The sequence below is a fragment of the Equus caballus genome, chromosome 18 (genome assembly GCF_041296265.1).
Source record: "Equus caballus isolate H_3958 breed thoroughbred chromosome 18, TB-T2T, whole genome shotgun sequence".
NCBI lineage: Eukaryota > Metazoa > Chordata > Mammalia > Perissodactyla > Equidae > Equus > Equus caballus.
The window spans coordinates 7075662-7089322 of record NC_091701.1 but is presented as its reverse complement, the minus strand read 5'-3'; the positions used below and the strand labels follow the sequence as shown (position 1 = coordinate 7089322).

The 13661-nt window shown below is 38.2% G+C and overlaps 1 protein-coding gene across 2 annotated transcripts in view; it reads left to right on the top strand.

The window, feature by feature from the left end:
• CNTNAP5 (contactin associated protein family member 5) overlaps positions 1-13661 on the top strand; it is a 775716-nt gene that overhangs the window by 183541 nt on the left and 578514 nt on the right. For both annotated transcript variants that reach the window (XM_014732391.3, XM_070241766.1), the window contains exon 3: positions 4928-5121. In XM_014732391.3, the coding sequence (XP_014587877.2) occupies positions 4928-5121 (194 nt within the window). The remainder of the gene's footprint in view (positions 1-4927; positions 5122-13661) is intronic.

Here is a 13661-nt window from a genome sequence, read left to right as displayed (position 1 = left end):
GAGTTATGTTTCTAATGAGAATTTCTACTAAGAATAAGAAGGAGGAACAGGACAAGAGTGCTGTGTCCATGCTGTTGAGAGGCAGTGTAGCTGAGTGGTTAAGAGCTTGGGTGCCAGGTCCCAGTTTTCTGGGTTTGAATCCTCTGTTCTGCCACTTATTAGATGTGTAAGCTTGGAAAAGCTGCCTAATCATTCTGGCTTCAGTTTCCCCATCTGTAAAATGGGGATAATAATAATACCTATCATGCAGAACTGCTGTGATGATGAATGACTTTACGTCTGCCAAGTGCTTAGGGCAGAGCCAAGCACTTGCTCAGTGCTACACAACTGTTAGCTAATATTGTTTCTGAACGAACACTCTAACAGGAATGTGTCGACTGAGGCAATGAGAAGAAGCAAAAGGCCTATCTAGGAGTGGAAAGAACTGCCCAAGTGAGGGCAAAGATGGATATTTCTGAATTCACAAATTTTCAGAATATGCATCTGTGGTTGGGTGTGGGATATTTGGGATCCAATTGGAGAAAGATGTCCATCTTTAGATTCAGAAGCAATTCCATGTTGTTACTTTTTTTGTTATAACAAATAGCATGTTGAATTTCACTTAATTTGGACCATTAAATAGATAAATAATGCAAATCTTATGAGTGAAATATTAGGACTGGAATCTTAGAAACCATCTCATCCAGTGTTTCTCAAACCACTCAGCATGTCACCATCACCATTCTGAAAACACACATTCCCTGGGGCTAGCCACGTGGCCAAGTGGTTAGGTTCACACTCTCCACTGCAGGCGGCCCAGTGTTTCCTTGGTTCGAATCCTGGGTGTGGACGTGGCACTGCTCATCGAACCACACTGAGGCAGCGTCCCTCATGCCACAACTAGAGGGACCCACAATGAAGAAGATACAACTATGTACTGGGGGCCTTTGGGGAGAAAAAGGAAAAAAATAAAATCTTAAAAAAAAAACAAAAACAACACACACATTCCCTGATTAGGCCCCTGGATAAGCTATGAAGGAGTAGGCCGAGGAATTTGTGTTTGTCTTCTTCACAAGCTCTCAAGGTGTTTATGATGATGGAGCACATTGAGAATCTCTCATCTAATCCAAGCTCAGGAGCAGTACTTGAACCAGGTCTCTTGGCTTTTAGTCCAGCATCTCCTTATTCCATCTTTTCCCCAAAAGTCAAATAAAACAGTCTGTAGAATATTAGGCTTATTGTGTGCTAAGAATAAACTAAGATATAGCCTCCAAATCATTTTGGATCCCATGTTTGAAAAACTAATGAAAAATTCTAGATGCTAGGAAAATCTAAGATAAGATTTTTTTTCCTTTAAATTTCCATTAAATTACTTTAAATTTAAATTTAAATTTAAAATCCAGGATTTATGAGAATCGCAGTTAATAATCACTGATACTACATTGACAATTACAGATGGCACTGCCTTAGTTAACACCTTCCACTTGCCAAATACAGGTATCTGTGTGTGTTACACCCCCAATTTAGAGAATAATTCAGAAATAGAAAGCTAGTGTGGGCATGGTGTGTCTTCAGGGCAACTGCAAATAGTATCTTCAGGCTATTCTCATCATTTGCGAAAACACATTTATTGTTTGGTGGAAGGAACAAAATGTTTGCCATAGCAACCATGGCAATCCCGGGTGCCTTGCCTATTAGCTGTAATGCAGGGAGCATCTTCAGCAGCAGGGAAAGAGTCCTTGGCAATTATCACCCAGATAGTGTCCCTCCATTTTAAGAGCTTAGGCTGAGGCTCCTGGATTTGGAAAATTCTTAACTTGATGCGTTAATGAATGCTAACATTAACAATTCTATCCTGATTAATTTCAGGGAGATTAATAAACTAAGCTTTTTACTGTCGATAAAAGGGAGATGTGGTTTTTTTTAAGATAAATTTGAAGAAATCTTTTTAGCATTAATTCTCCCTCTTTTCTCATTTTGGTTTAGTTTGAGTTGCTTTTTGGTCATTCTTTTGTGATTTCGTTCTTTGCAAGATGGTAGGGGAAATTCCTTGTCAGTTTCTTTCTTTCTTCCATCCTCAACATAAATTCTTATTATATCTGAATATGATAAGAATTATTAGAATAAATCAAAGAAAAATTCTAAAGCATGACTAGGAAGTCTAATTGGGCACTATTGGGGATAAAAAAGGGTTTACGGATTTTAATTTAAAAAATAGTGATGTTCACACAAAAAGTCACAAGTTCTACCTTATATCACCAGCTCAAATTGCTACATATATATTATTTATGCAATAAAACACATAAGTATGAATACTGAGATTTTCAGTTTATAGAAGAAAGACATGCTGCTGATAATAGAAAATACATTACATGCCAAAAGCGTAAAAGGATAAAATCACTCATACTTCCACCACTCAAAAGAAACCATCATACAAATTTCTTTTCTATCACGTTTTAAAGTTTTTGAGATCATAGACTTTATACAAGTTTGCTTTTTCACTTAAGAAGAAAGAGGCCTCATGAAATGGACAGCAGGATAAATTGGGTGGAAAGAAAGAATGGGTTCAGAATAATTTTAGATTTCTTGGAGATGTAAAATCTCCTTCTTCTTGAGCCTTCCTGTTAGTTTTGAGAAATTAGGAGACAGTGGAATGGATTGGGAATTATGGACATTTTGGTGAAGACAGAGTTAATTGACAAAAATTTACTTCTGGAGCTGGCATTTCAGAATCTCTGCTCAAATGCCTCCTCCCAGGGCCTTTCCTCCTTACTGATTTTCTGGGTTTTTAGAAACGTTCTTTTCTGTTACATAATAGTCTCAAATAGCTATGCCTGAATCCTGAGTGCCAGGTGTTCTAAACATGCTGAATCTCAGTGTTCTCAACTATAATTTGAGAATTCTGCTATTTACTTCACAGGATATTGTATCTGCATTAGAGTAGGTTAAACTGTGGTATCAAATAGATTGCAATGTACAGAGGCTTAAACCCAATAGGTGTTTAGTTGTTGTTCATACTACAGCTTGGGGCGGGTATTCAAGTTAGCAGATGCTTTCTTCCACATGATGATGCAGTGATCGAGGATCTTTCAATATTATGGTTCTGGCATCATCTAGGGTCTTTTTGTCAACTACAGCCATCAGTAGAGGAAGGGGAAAGCAAGCGGAGAAGAGACATGATGGCCTGCAAGTGGCGTATCTTTTTCCCATTGACATTTTTATTGGAGCAAACTTGTCCATATGGCCATAACTACAATAGTGTGGAGAGCTGAAAAATGCAGCTAAGATAGGCACCCACTACAGTCCTATTGCTACAGAAGGAAGAGAGAATGTTAGTGAATATCAGCAGTATCGGCCACTATATTCATGTCTTGCAAAACACTTAATAAAATACATTCCACAGCAGGTGCTGAGCACGTTCCTTCTCTTCCTTCCCCTGCATTTGAATATTCTCAGGGGAGTGAAACAAACCTTCTAAAATAAAAGCTATTAAGGATTAGCTATTTACTGGGAGAAAACCAACAGATAACTCGTGAGATGTGCTTTATGGCCAGAGTAGGATCTACCTTGTGTCCTCTATTTCCTGTGTCTGCATGTCCAGTACCCTGTGAGATGAGAGGCTATCTCTGCAGTTGAGGGCTGGGGCTCAGAAATGTTCTCAGTTACCAAGGAAAGCTCCAATTGACTCCTCCTGAAATGGTGGGAACGTAGACTGGAACATCACTAAAAATATTTTTAATGATATGGGTCGAAATAAAAAGAAATGTATTGATTAATTCCTCTAAATTAAAAATTCAATTAACTCTCTAAGCTGATGCCCTGAGCAAGATCCTTAACAAAGGGGTTGCTTTCATTCCGTCCCCACCTGTGGTGTAGGACAGTGTGCAACAGCTCCCACTCATGACTCAGAAGATGTGTAAACTCTAGAGTCAGTAAAAACGAATACTGACTTCTTTATTCTTATGAAAAATGAAAGCAGAAAACTTAGCTCACAAGTCTCCTAACTAAGCAAGAACTAACATTGATCTTCTGCAAATTTCCACGGTGTCAAATAATGCCCAAAGGCTTTTGTTGCACATTGAATGCCCCTCTCCTGCCTGTCGAGTCTACCAAATCACATGCAGATCTAGAATGCAGCACACTCTCTCATGCCTGTCTGAGATTTTGCCTATCTCACTGCTGGTTGATCTCTATCCCACTTTTTCACTACCCAACCTTGTTTGCTGGGGAAATGACTGTACTTGCTTCAGGTTTCAGCTCCCCTGTCACTGTCTTTAAAAGGTCTTTCTGATCCTCTGTGCTCCTATTGTACCTTGTGCTTACCTCTCATAAGGCTTCCTTTCACATCACATTACACATTTTTCTTTGCATGTCTCTCATTCTTCAGCACCCAGCATGCTCCCAGTGCTCAGTGAACATCTGTTGAATGAATGAATGCTAACCTCTCAAAGGCATAGTCAGTGATCTTTCATCTTTGTATCCACAGCACAATGTCTGGCCCATGGTAGTTCATAGTTTGTATTTGGAGAGAGATCAGGAGCAGAGCAGGAGGAATGAAAGAAGGAAGAAAAGAAAAAGAAGCGAGGAAGGAGGTATCAGACAGGCAGAGGATATAAGGTGTGTTAAAGGTTGAGGTTGTAAGAAAATAAAAAACAAAACAAATTCCAGTAGGAATCCATAAGGCGGAAACTGTAATGTTTGGGGAAACAGAGGAAGAATCATGGAGGAAACAGCATTTGAGATGAACCTTAGCCCATGAAAGGGAATTAGATGGAGGAAGAGAATGGAAATTGGGCCAAGAAAGTACCAGGGGTTTAAGACCAGAGGCAGGGCATATTTGGGGGTAAAGGCATCTTAGTTGAACACTGTTTCATTTCTCTTTGAGAGTTGAAAGTTGAGGCTATGTGAGATGTTCCTACAACTCTCTCTCTTTCTGATCCTCTTCCAGGAACTGGCGGTTGGTCCCCAGCAGATTCCAATGCTCAGCAGTGGCTCCAGATGGACCTGGGAAACAGAGTGGAGATTACAGCAGTGGCCACGCAGGGAAGATACGGAAGCTCTGACTGGGTGACGAGTTACAGCCTGATGTTTAGTGACACAGGACGCAACTGGAAACAGTACAAGCAAGAAGACAGCATCTGGGTAGGACATCTTTTCTCTTCAGATGAATAAAACTGAGATGTGATCATGGTAACCAGGGAACGTTTCTGTCATTTTCCTATACCCAGATTGCTGGTAGTTCAATAACTGCTGAGTGCCCATTCAGAAATAATTAGAGCGTATATAAGTCTTACTCCAGCACGGCTCCAGTTCCTGGGGAAATTAGGGTGTCTGTTGCAAAAAGTTTAGTTTTCCTCCTTTTCTGGTAACTTGGGTAATTCACTGACTAGGCCTCAGGTCCTTCATCTATAAAAACAGAAACAAACCACAGAGTGTGATTGTTAATGAGAATGTGTTAACTGAGTATGTATTTATTTACTTACTTATTTGTTTATTATATACCAGGTGCTTTACATATCTTGTAATGACTCAACTAGCTCAGTTATGTAACTTGACCAAAGTTGCCCAATTTGTGAGTCGTGGCATGGGAATCTGTGGTCTGGTCTGACTTTAAAGTCACTGTGCTTAACAGCTTCTATCTCAGGTTTGAAAACAAAAGTGATAAAACAAATATAAAATTTAGAATTATTCTGTAATTATAAGCAAACTTCAGCTTGGAAGTGAAGGACAGTTTGCTCCAAGTTGTAATACAGAACTTCCCTTCCCCACCCCTGGGCCCAGTTCTCAACCTCCCAGTGTCAGAGGAAACCTGTGTCCGACTGTGAGGTGAGGAAAGGGAGGAGGAGACAGACAGCAAGAGGCACCCGGTGGAGCCTTCAGAAGCTCAGGCACCAAATAAAGTAATCTGTTAGTTTATGTCACTTCTAGTTTAGGGAAAAACATCATCAAATATTTATTTTTTTCTAAATGTCCATAAAATGTGAAGATTTGGCAATCAACAGCATAATCTTCCCTTCTCATAATCTCCCTAGTCGTTTTCCCTCTTAAATCAAGACAGTATGGTTTCAAATTGTTGTTTGCACATGCCTTTTTCTGTGTTGGTCTCACTTCGTTGGAAAAAAAAATTCTATTTTATATTCATTGTTATTTGCCAATTGCCTACCCATCACTGTTTCTAAATGAAAACAATAGTAAATTGAGGATTAAGATTAGTTATGGCAGACTGAATCTTGGGAATATTATTATTGTCATTTTATTCTGGGTTGCTTGTAATATTAGGTTGTAATATTCATGGAGAGCATGGATTTTCTTCTTAAAAATAGTGTTTTGGGAACTATTCTATTTTTTCCAAATTTTGAAGACTCCATAAATTTTCACAGGTTTTTGTTTTGTTTTGTTTTGTTTGAAATGAGAAATAAGACCACCTTCATTTTGAGGAAAAATTTTAAGGTTTTATGTTGACTTTAGGGAGACAAATAGATGTGGGATTATTTATTTTCTTTGGCATTTTCAATCAGAACTGTTGTTTTTCAGATTGAATTGAAGTTTTGAGTTATTTTATCTAAATTTTTTTTAAAAGCCATAGCTTCATTTTCTTTAGAACTAAATGCCCTCTTTCCAGCCTACCCTCTGGATCAGGATGTATTTCAAGGACTGACAATTTCTTTGGCATAAGTGAATAGAGACATAAGGCCTATTTCACTTCCTTGCCTCTTTTGGTTTACCTGTCTCTCCAAATAACTCCAAGCTGCTTAAAGGCAGAAGCCTGTCTTACAGGTTCTTGTAGCCTCCATGCCCGTTACTGCCGGACACATGGCAGGAACTAATTTTTGAATGGTTATTAAAAGAACTACAGAATTACTCAGGCTTCCAGAATGGGAGGGGAGGAGAATATCCCGTCCCTTACTCACCTTCAAAATACCTTTGTGTTTCTGGAGAGATAAAAGATGCTGGGTGGGCAGAGGAGGAAAGCAGGGGACCAGGTGCACAGCAAGGAGGGATAAGCTCTGGCTCCCCCAAATAGACTTAGCATTCCTGCGGTGCACTTGGGAGAGGCGGCAGCTTCAGGATCCTCCTGTCAGCTGCAAACTGGCTGGAGAAAAGACTTGTGGAGAGAGCATCACAACTTCCAGTTTAAAGAGTAAAATGCAGTGATATTGGGCGAGAACACCATAATAAGTCACGCATATAACAAGGCTCATATTTGGAAAACTGTGTGTCCACTTGTACCTATGTTGTGGAAACTAACAGCTACTGAACACCAATTACACATCACATTTGTAAGCAAATGTAATTCCAGATATATAAAAAAGCATTATTCTCTCAACTCTAGAGATATAATATGAACATCTCCCTGAATGAGAGGCATGAGGCTCACAGATACCTATCCCAAGCTCATGTAATCAGACACTGGTAGTGCCAGAATAAAAAATTAGGATTTATTCCTAAATATACTTGATTGCAAAGCTGTACATTCTATTTCTCCTTTACTATACTTGATATTTTTTTATTCTTACAAAATTGATTTACTTTTCTCACCTTAAATGTAAATTTTGTCAGAGTCAGTCTGTAAGAATAATATTAACCCCTATTGTTTAATTCATATATTGCTAAAGTATGAAAACGAGAAAGCACCAATAATATCTAGCTGTATTTCTATATGTTGTAAGTAGTGCTCAAACTCTCTGAAACTGGCTAGGCCTTCAAGAACACCCATCAAACTCAGAGTCAGAGTATTTTCCCAAACACTTCATGGACATATATGAAATCTGACTTGTGGCCAATATTCATTGGTACTTTCACCAGATTATCCTGTTGAATAAATAGATTATCTTGAGAGTTTCTCTTTTTCGTTTTTATTTTAAATTTAAAATTCGAAGTAAAACTACGGATTCACCAGAGTTAAGTCTGGTAAACAAGATGAGAGCAATAGCCAAACAAGAGGTTTTTATAAAACTGTCTAAATTGTTCTAACTTTTCAGAAAAAGTCAATACTCAAAAACATCAAGTATTGACTTATTTAAGTGTGATGTATCAAGGAAGTAGAGAATCTCTTGAATGAGACTTTCATATGGTCTTTTGACGATCTTCAATTTTTAGATAATAAGGAGTTTATATACTTTTTAAAGTTGATGTACCGAACATTACAACTACAGTGCGTGTCATGGATGGGATATCAATTTACTAGTACTCAAGAGATTTATTTTATATTACAAAGTTCGCTTCAGAACAAGAATCTTGAAAATGAACTTGTCCAATGTACAGTAGCAAATATTCTTGCCCTAAAAATCTAATTTGTAAAGTTTCTGATCTGGCACTGAATGGAATGTTCACGAATGAGGCCACCAGGCAGTCGCTTAGCAATGCATCATGATTTATGAACAAGCCAGAGTCCCCCACTTCACTAAATAATCAGATATGAAAGTGTCTCAGGGACAAACTTAGCAACAATTGTAGAATCTTAGCAGATCCAAAATTTCTTCCTGGTTGATTTGTAGACATGCCTGAAGAATACACATACGAAGATTCTCTCTTTGAGCGGCAACATTAGCCACTGTTCGGTAAAGTGGATAAATTTATTTGGAACAAAAGAATCTCTAATTCTCTAATTGAATCCACCCAGATCAGTGTCCTGTTACCAGTCCTTGTGAAAAATATGCCAGGAAAAACACTTACTGTCCCCATAATATCCGTGAGTTACCTTGTCAGTCCTGAGTCCCGTGTGTGTCTTTAAATCCTTCTTGAATACATCCACGTTTCGTATATACAATGACGGGTAAATGTTTGAAAAATGCATTCCTCTCTATGTGCATTGGCACTTTCCTTCATTTTCTGATATTTATCACTTTGAATATCAAAGAAAGCCAATTGTGCTTGTGTTTTAATATATGGTGTCCTTTTTTAAAATCACCTTAACCACATTACTCCTGATCTTGTCCAGGTCAGTCTGGATCCTTTTCCTTTTCTCATATCAGACTGGAGTACCTCTATATTTTCAATCTCTTATAAAATTTCATGAAAAGTTTCAGTTTTCTTTCTTGTGAGCTTTTTTATTTTTCCCCCATCTTTCTGGCAGAATCAACTATGCCAAGTATATTGGGTATAGACACAAGAATCTGGTATAAGGATTCAAAAATATTATCTATCTTATTTCCAATATCCTCCCTAAAGTCAGGTTTCATAGTCATTTTGGCTACAATGGCATATTTGTGTAATGTTACCAGTCAATGAATTCTCAGGTATTTATTAAGTTCTTATTATGACCAGGCAAGAAGCAACTACAAGGATTTTCAACCCATAAAATGGGCTCTACTAGTAGATGTTAAAAGTGTGCTTCACTCACTTCCGAGTTAATTTCCACTGTTATAGCCCCCAAATTCTATCACCCTTCACTATGTTTCTTGGATGTGAAAGATGATATATATCATAATTCCCTTACGCTTTTATATCCTGGAACTTCACCACAAGAAACCCACAGTGTGCAAAGACAAAGTGGAGTCTTCCCTAAGTCCCCAAAGTCGTTTTATACCTGATCTACAGATCTCCATTCTCAATCAAGTTTAGTTTTTAAGTCTTTATTGAGGCATATTGGATAAAATATTTGCCTTTCCTGCCCACTTTTACACTTGTATGAAAGCATTCCTACAAACTCTTTCTGTAATCCAACTCCAAGCGTTTCCTACTTAGAGACTTTAATGTCACCTAAAAACTGATGATTTTTGCACTGCCCCTTCTGCATTTTATTTACAAAGATAACAGAAAATGAGAACAGGAAGCAACCTGTAAGAATACTGAATATTTCAATTTCTTTCTCCTAATAATATGCCTTTACTTGTTAAATTCAATCCTCATATTATCAAGGATGAAGCCATATCCATCTTTGTAGGATAACTTATTTTACTTGTCTTTTACAAAGAAATCTAATGAGACCCTCTTGGGTACTGGGTTTAGACAGGTATCTGTTCTTGGTGGATTCCGCAGTATTGGTGAAGATATTAGTGGTCTGCTTTACCTACATCTCACTCACCTCTTCCAAATCTCCATTTCATTAGTCATTCACAATCAGCCTGTGCTTGATGTAGGTCATATATGCCATGATGGTACCATTCTAATCATTCCTTATGTCATAACATAGGCAGGCTCATTCATGAGGAATGCAAGGACCACGGTGATATGGACTGCTAGCAAAAAAAAAAAAAAGAAGCTTAAAAAGCTGAGGCCAGGATTAGAATGAGGAATTTTGCAAGGCTGGCACTTACAAATAAAATGATAGCAGTTCGGAATACAGCATCCAAAGGGTTGTAGAGAATTTGGTTGATTCCTCTGGTGTCTATATCCCAGAATGCCCAACGAAATGGATCAGAGACTCTTTATCTGGCACTCAGTATGAGTAGCACTCTGCTAAGACTACTAAAGGTGTTGCTTAATATCTTCTAAATAATCCTAATCAGTTGTTTCTATTTTATGGAAGAAGAAATTGACATTTAGGAAGACCAAAGAGCCTGACCCATATCACACAAGTAGTAAAGTGATGGGCCAAGATACAAACCCAGCTGTATCTGTCCATAAAGACTAAGCACATAAATCACTAGATAATACCTGAGGCGGTGCTTGATGGCATGAGAATTAAGACCCAATATTCTCAGACAAAGGCCCAGTGTAATCCAGACTGGGATTCAGGAAACATTCTGATCCAGTGGGGAAGTAGCCTGCTAAGTTAAACCTAAACGGAAATTCAAGTCCCATCTGGGCTAAACCAGTAGAGTGAGCCTCATGGGAAGACTTGGTGGGCATGGAGATACCCAGAATGTATTCCTAACAAGTTATATCCTTGTCAACTAGCTTCAGACTCTTCCTACCGGTGACTCTGAAGTTAGTGATGTGCTCACAATTCTTTCAGAAATAAATTAGAACCAGCTATCTGGCGCAGGTCTTCTTTGATGATTCTGTAAAACAGATCATCAGGACTAGAGTTGGGAGAGACTGATACAGATAAAATCAAAAATCTATCTCCCTCCAGTGTTTACACATTGAACCCCAGTTGTTTGCTTATGTAACATGGACATAAATATATCTACCTCCTCTACTACGGGATGGTCTTTCAAATGTTTTAACAACAACTAGAGATGTTGATCCCTTTCCTTCATTGACACAATTTCCATACTGCCGGTCAGGCTGCTTTCTGATAGTCCAGTGTCTCCACATACTCAGCTGTTCTTCATCTGGCTGATTCAAGCCTTCTCACTAACCTCTCACTCCCTTATGAATATACTGCATTTTATTAATATTCAGGTTACAGTTTTCTCTTATAAAAATCATGTTGCCTCTTCCCAAATATATCAGCCATGTAGTCCTTTATGATAGAATCCTTTGACCTATACAATATGATGGTCTGCGATTTCCTATAGCTTTCTGGAGTCTGTCTTATTATGAAGGGCTTGCATATGTTACCCAGCACTTTTCTCAAGCAGAGGTCAATTGAAACAATGGATTATACATTTAGGCCATCAGTTCCCCAATTTCATCCTTGAATGACTACCAAACTCTCTGAGACATGCTCTCTGGTATTCATGATTCATACACATTTATTCAGCCAATTTGGCCTAGAACATCCTGAGTATTGATCACTGTTTGATGTAGTATTTTAAGCCTACCAATTTCAGAAAACAATTTGAGGGCGAGAATCTCATTACCATCAACATATATCTTTTAAACTCTCATTATACACCAAATACTATGCTAGGTGTTGGGCATAAAAAGGGGCTTTAAGATGTGGCTAATCCCTTCCATGAATGTGCAGAACCATTAAGGAGACAAATAATGACACTTCAACGCAGCATAGGAGCATAATTGTCACTGAAGGCAGTTCAGGTGCATGAAACTGCGGAGAAGGTACGCTTGGGAATATACAAGTGGGAGGGACTTAGATGAGTCAAAAGGGCAGAGACCATGTTTAAGTTACTTTGGCTTCCCACCAACTACAAAGTGCTGTGTGCCTAATAAAAACTCAATAAATGTAAGATGTTAGGGAGAGAAAATGGTAAGAAGGAAGAAGTGGTCACAGCAGGAAAAATGCTATAAGCAAAATCTTAAAGGAAGATATATAAGATGTATCTGAGACGCACAGAAGTAATAAATTTAGATACAGGATTTCCCTGTTCAGTTATACAAGATAAATCAGGAGAGTGAGGCTGGCTAGAGATTGTAGACTGGTAGCCCCCACATATTTTCTTTAACTGAAGACCAGAGCAAGTATCATTATGTGTTAATCACTTTCTTTGGACAATCTTTTGTTAAATAACAAAGACTATGTGTAAGAGAATACTATCACATATATTTCAAGATTTTGTTAACAGTTTTCTCCTTTGTGTCCTCTCACACACATACACATATAAGGTTTTAATAGAGATATTCATGTCATAGTTGGACATTTTAAAAACTCAATTAACAACTTGGCATGTTCAGAATCTTGCCCCTGATTTAATGGAGACTACCAATGCAAAAGCAAGCTATCACCATGTACCAGACCAACAGAAACAAGATGCGAAGGAAAATTCAGAAGCTTTTGATTAGAGTCAGATTCCAGTTGCACCCTTGGCTGCTTGTATGACCTGGAAAATGTCACTTAACCTCATTGTAGTGATCATTCTCCCCATCCACAGCAGGCAAATATCTGGAAAATTACACGCCCTTTGCATTCATTCCTCCACACTTTCCTGCTCAGACCTGTTGGTTATGGGCTGCCTTGTGGGTTAGAATGGGAAACACCTGGAGATAAAGCCTGAGTTTCACTGTGGATCCAGCTTGGAACAAACACCTATAGGCCCTTAAAACCTAGTCTTTCCCTTGAATCATCCCCGTGGTGCTGTCTTAAGCCCTTTTGCTGACCTTAGATTTTCTTATCTCTAGATGGGGTTCTGTAGAAAAGGGGAACAAGTAGCCAATCAGCATTGTGGAAGCAACAGACGGCCTTTACCCCAGAACCAGCAGGCTTCCCTTCAGCCCTCTGGCTCCACACTTAGCCCTTGAAAGTTCCTCACTGATGCCCATCTGTTTTCCCTTCTAAATGCTAGAATTTGCTGAGATGTTTCAGAGAACTTCCCAGCATGACGTCTAGCCTCTTTAAGGAGTAAATACTTTCACACATTTACACATGTGGCAACATGTAGTCCTCAAGATTAATATTCATATGGACACTTTCTAGGGGAGAGCAGATGTTTTCAGTCTCCTACAAACTGGTTGCATTTGTAATAGGATAAGATCCAGCAGCTGATATCAAAGTAAGGAGGATGATCCACTTAAAATTAATTCTTCTAAATCTACTGCTGTTAAATTAGTCTTATTGTTAAAGTACTTAGTGGTCCACAGGAAAATTGCATTATAATTGTATTTCCAATGTGTATAAACCAGTTAGGTTTTAGAGATACCCACCTCAGATTAGGAAAAATTGGAGTTAATATCTCAACTTTAACACATATCAAAGCATTAGATTTTTTAATGTAAATTTATTGAATTATATTAGCTAGATATAATGACTGAGAGGGAGAAACTTATTAACTACCCTTAATTCATTTAGTCTTTAACTGTCATTTTTTTTCTTTTTTTAAAATATAGATTATCTCAGGCTTTGAAGTCTTACAGGTGGAGATTCTGTGACTTTGATCAATGACTAAAACCCTGAG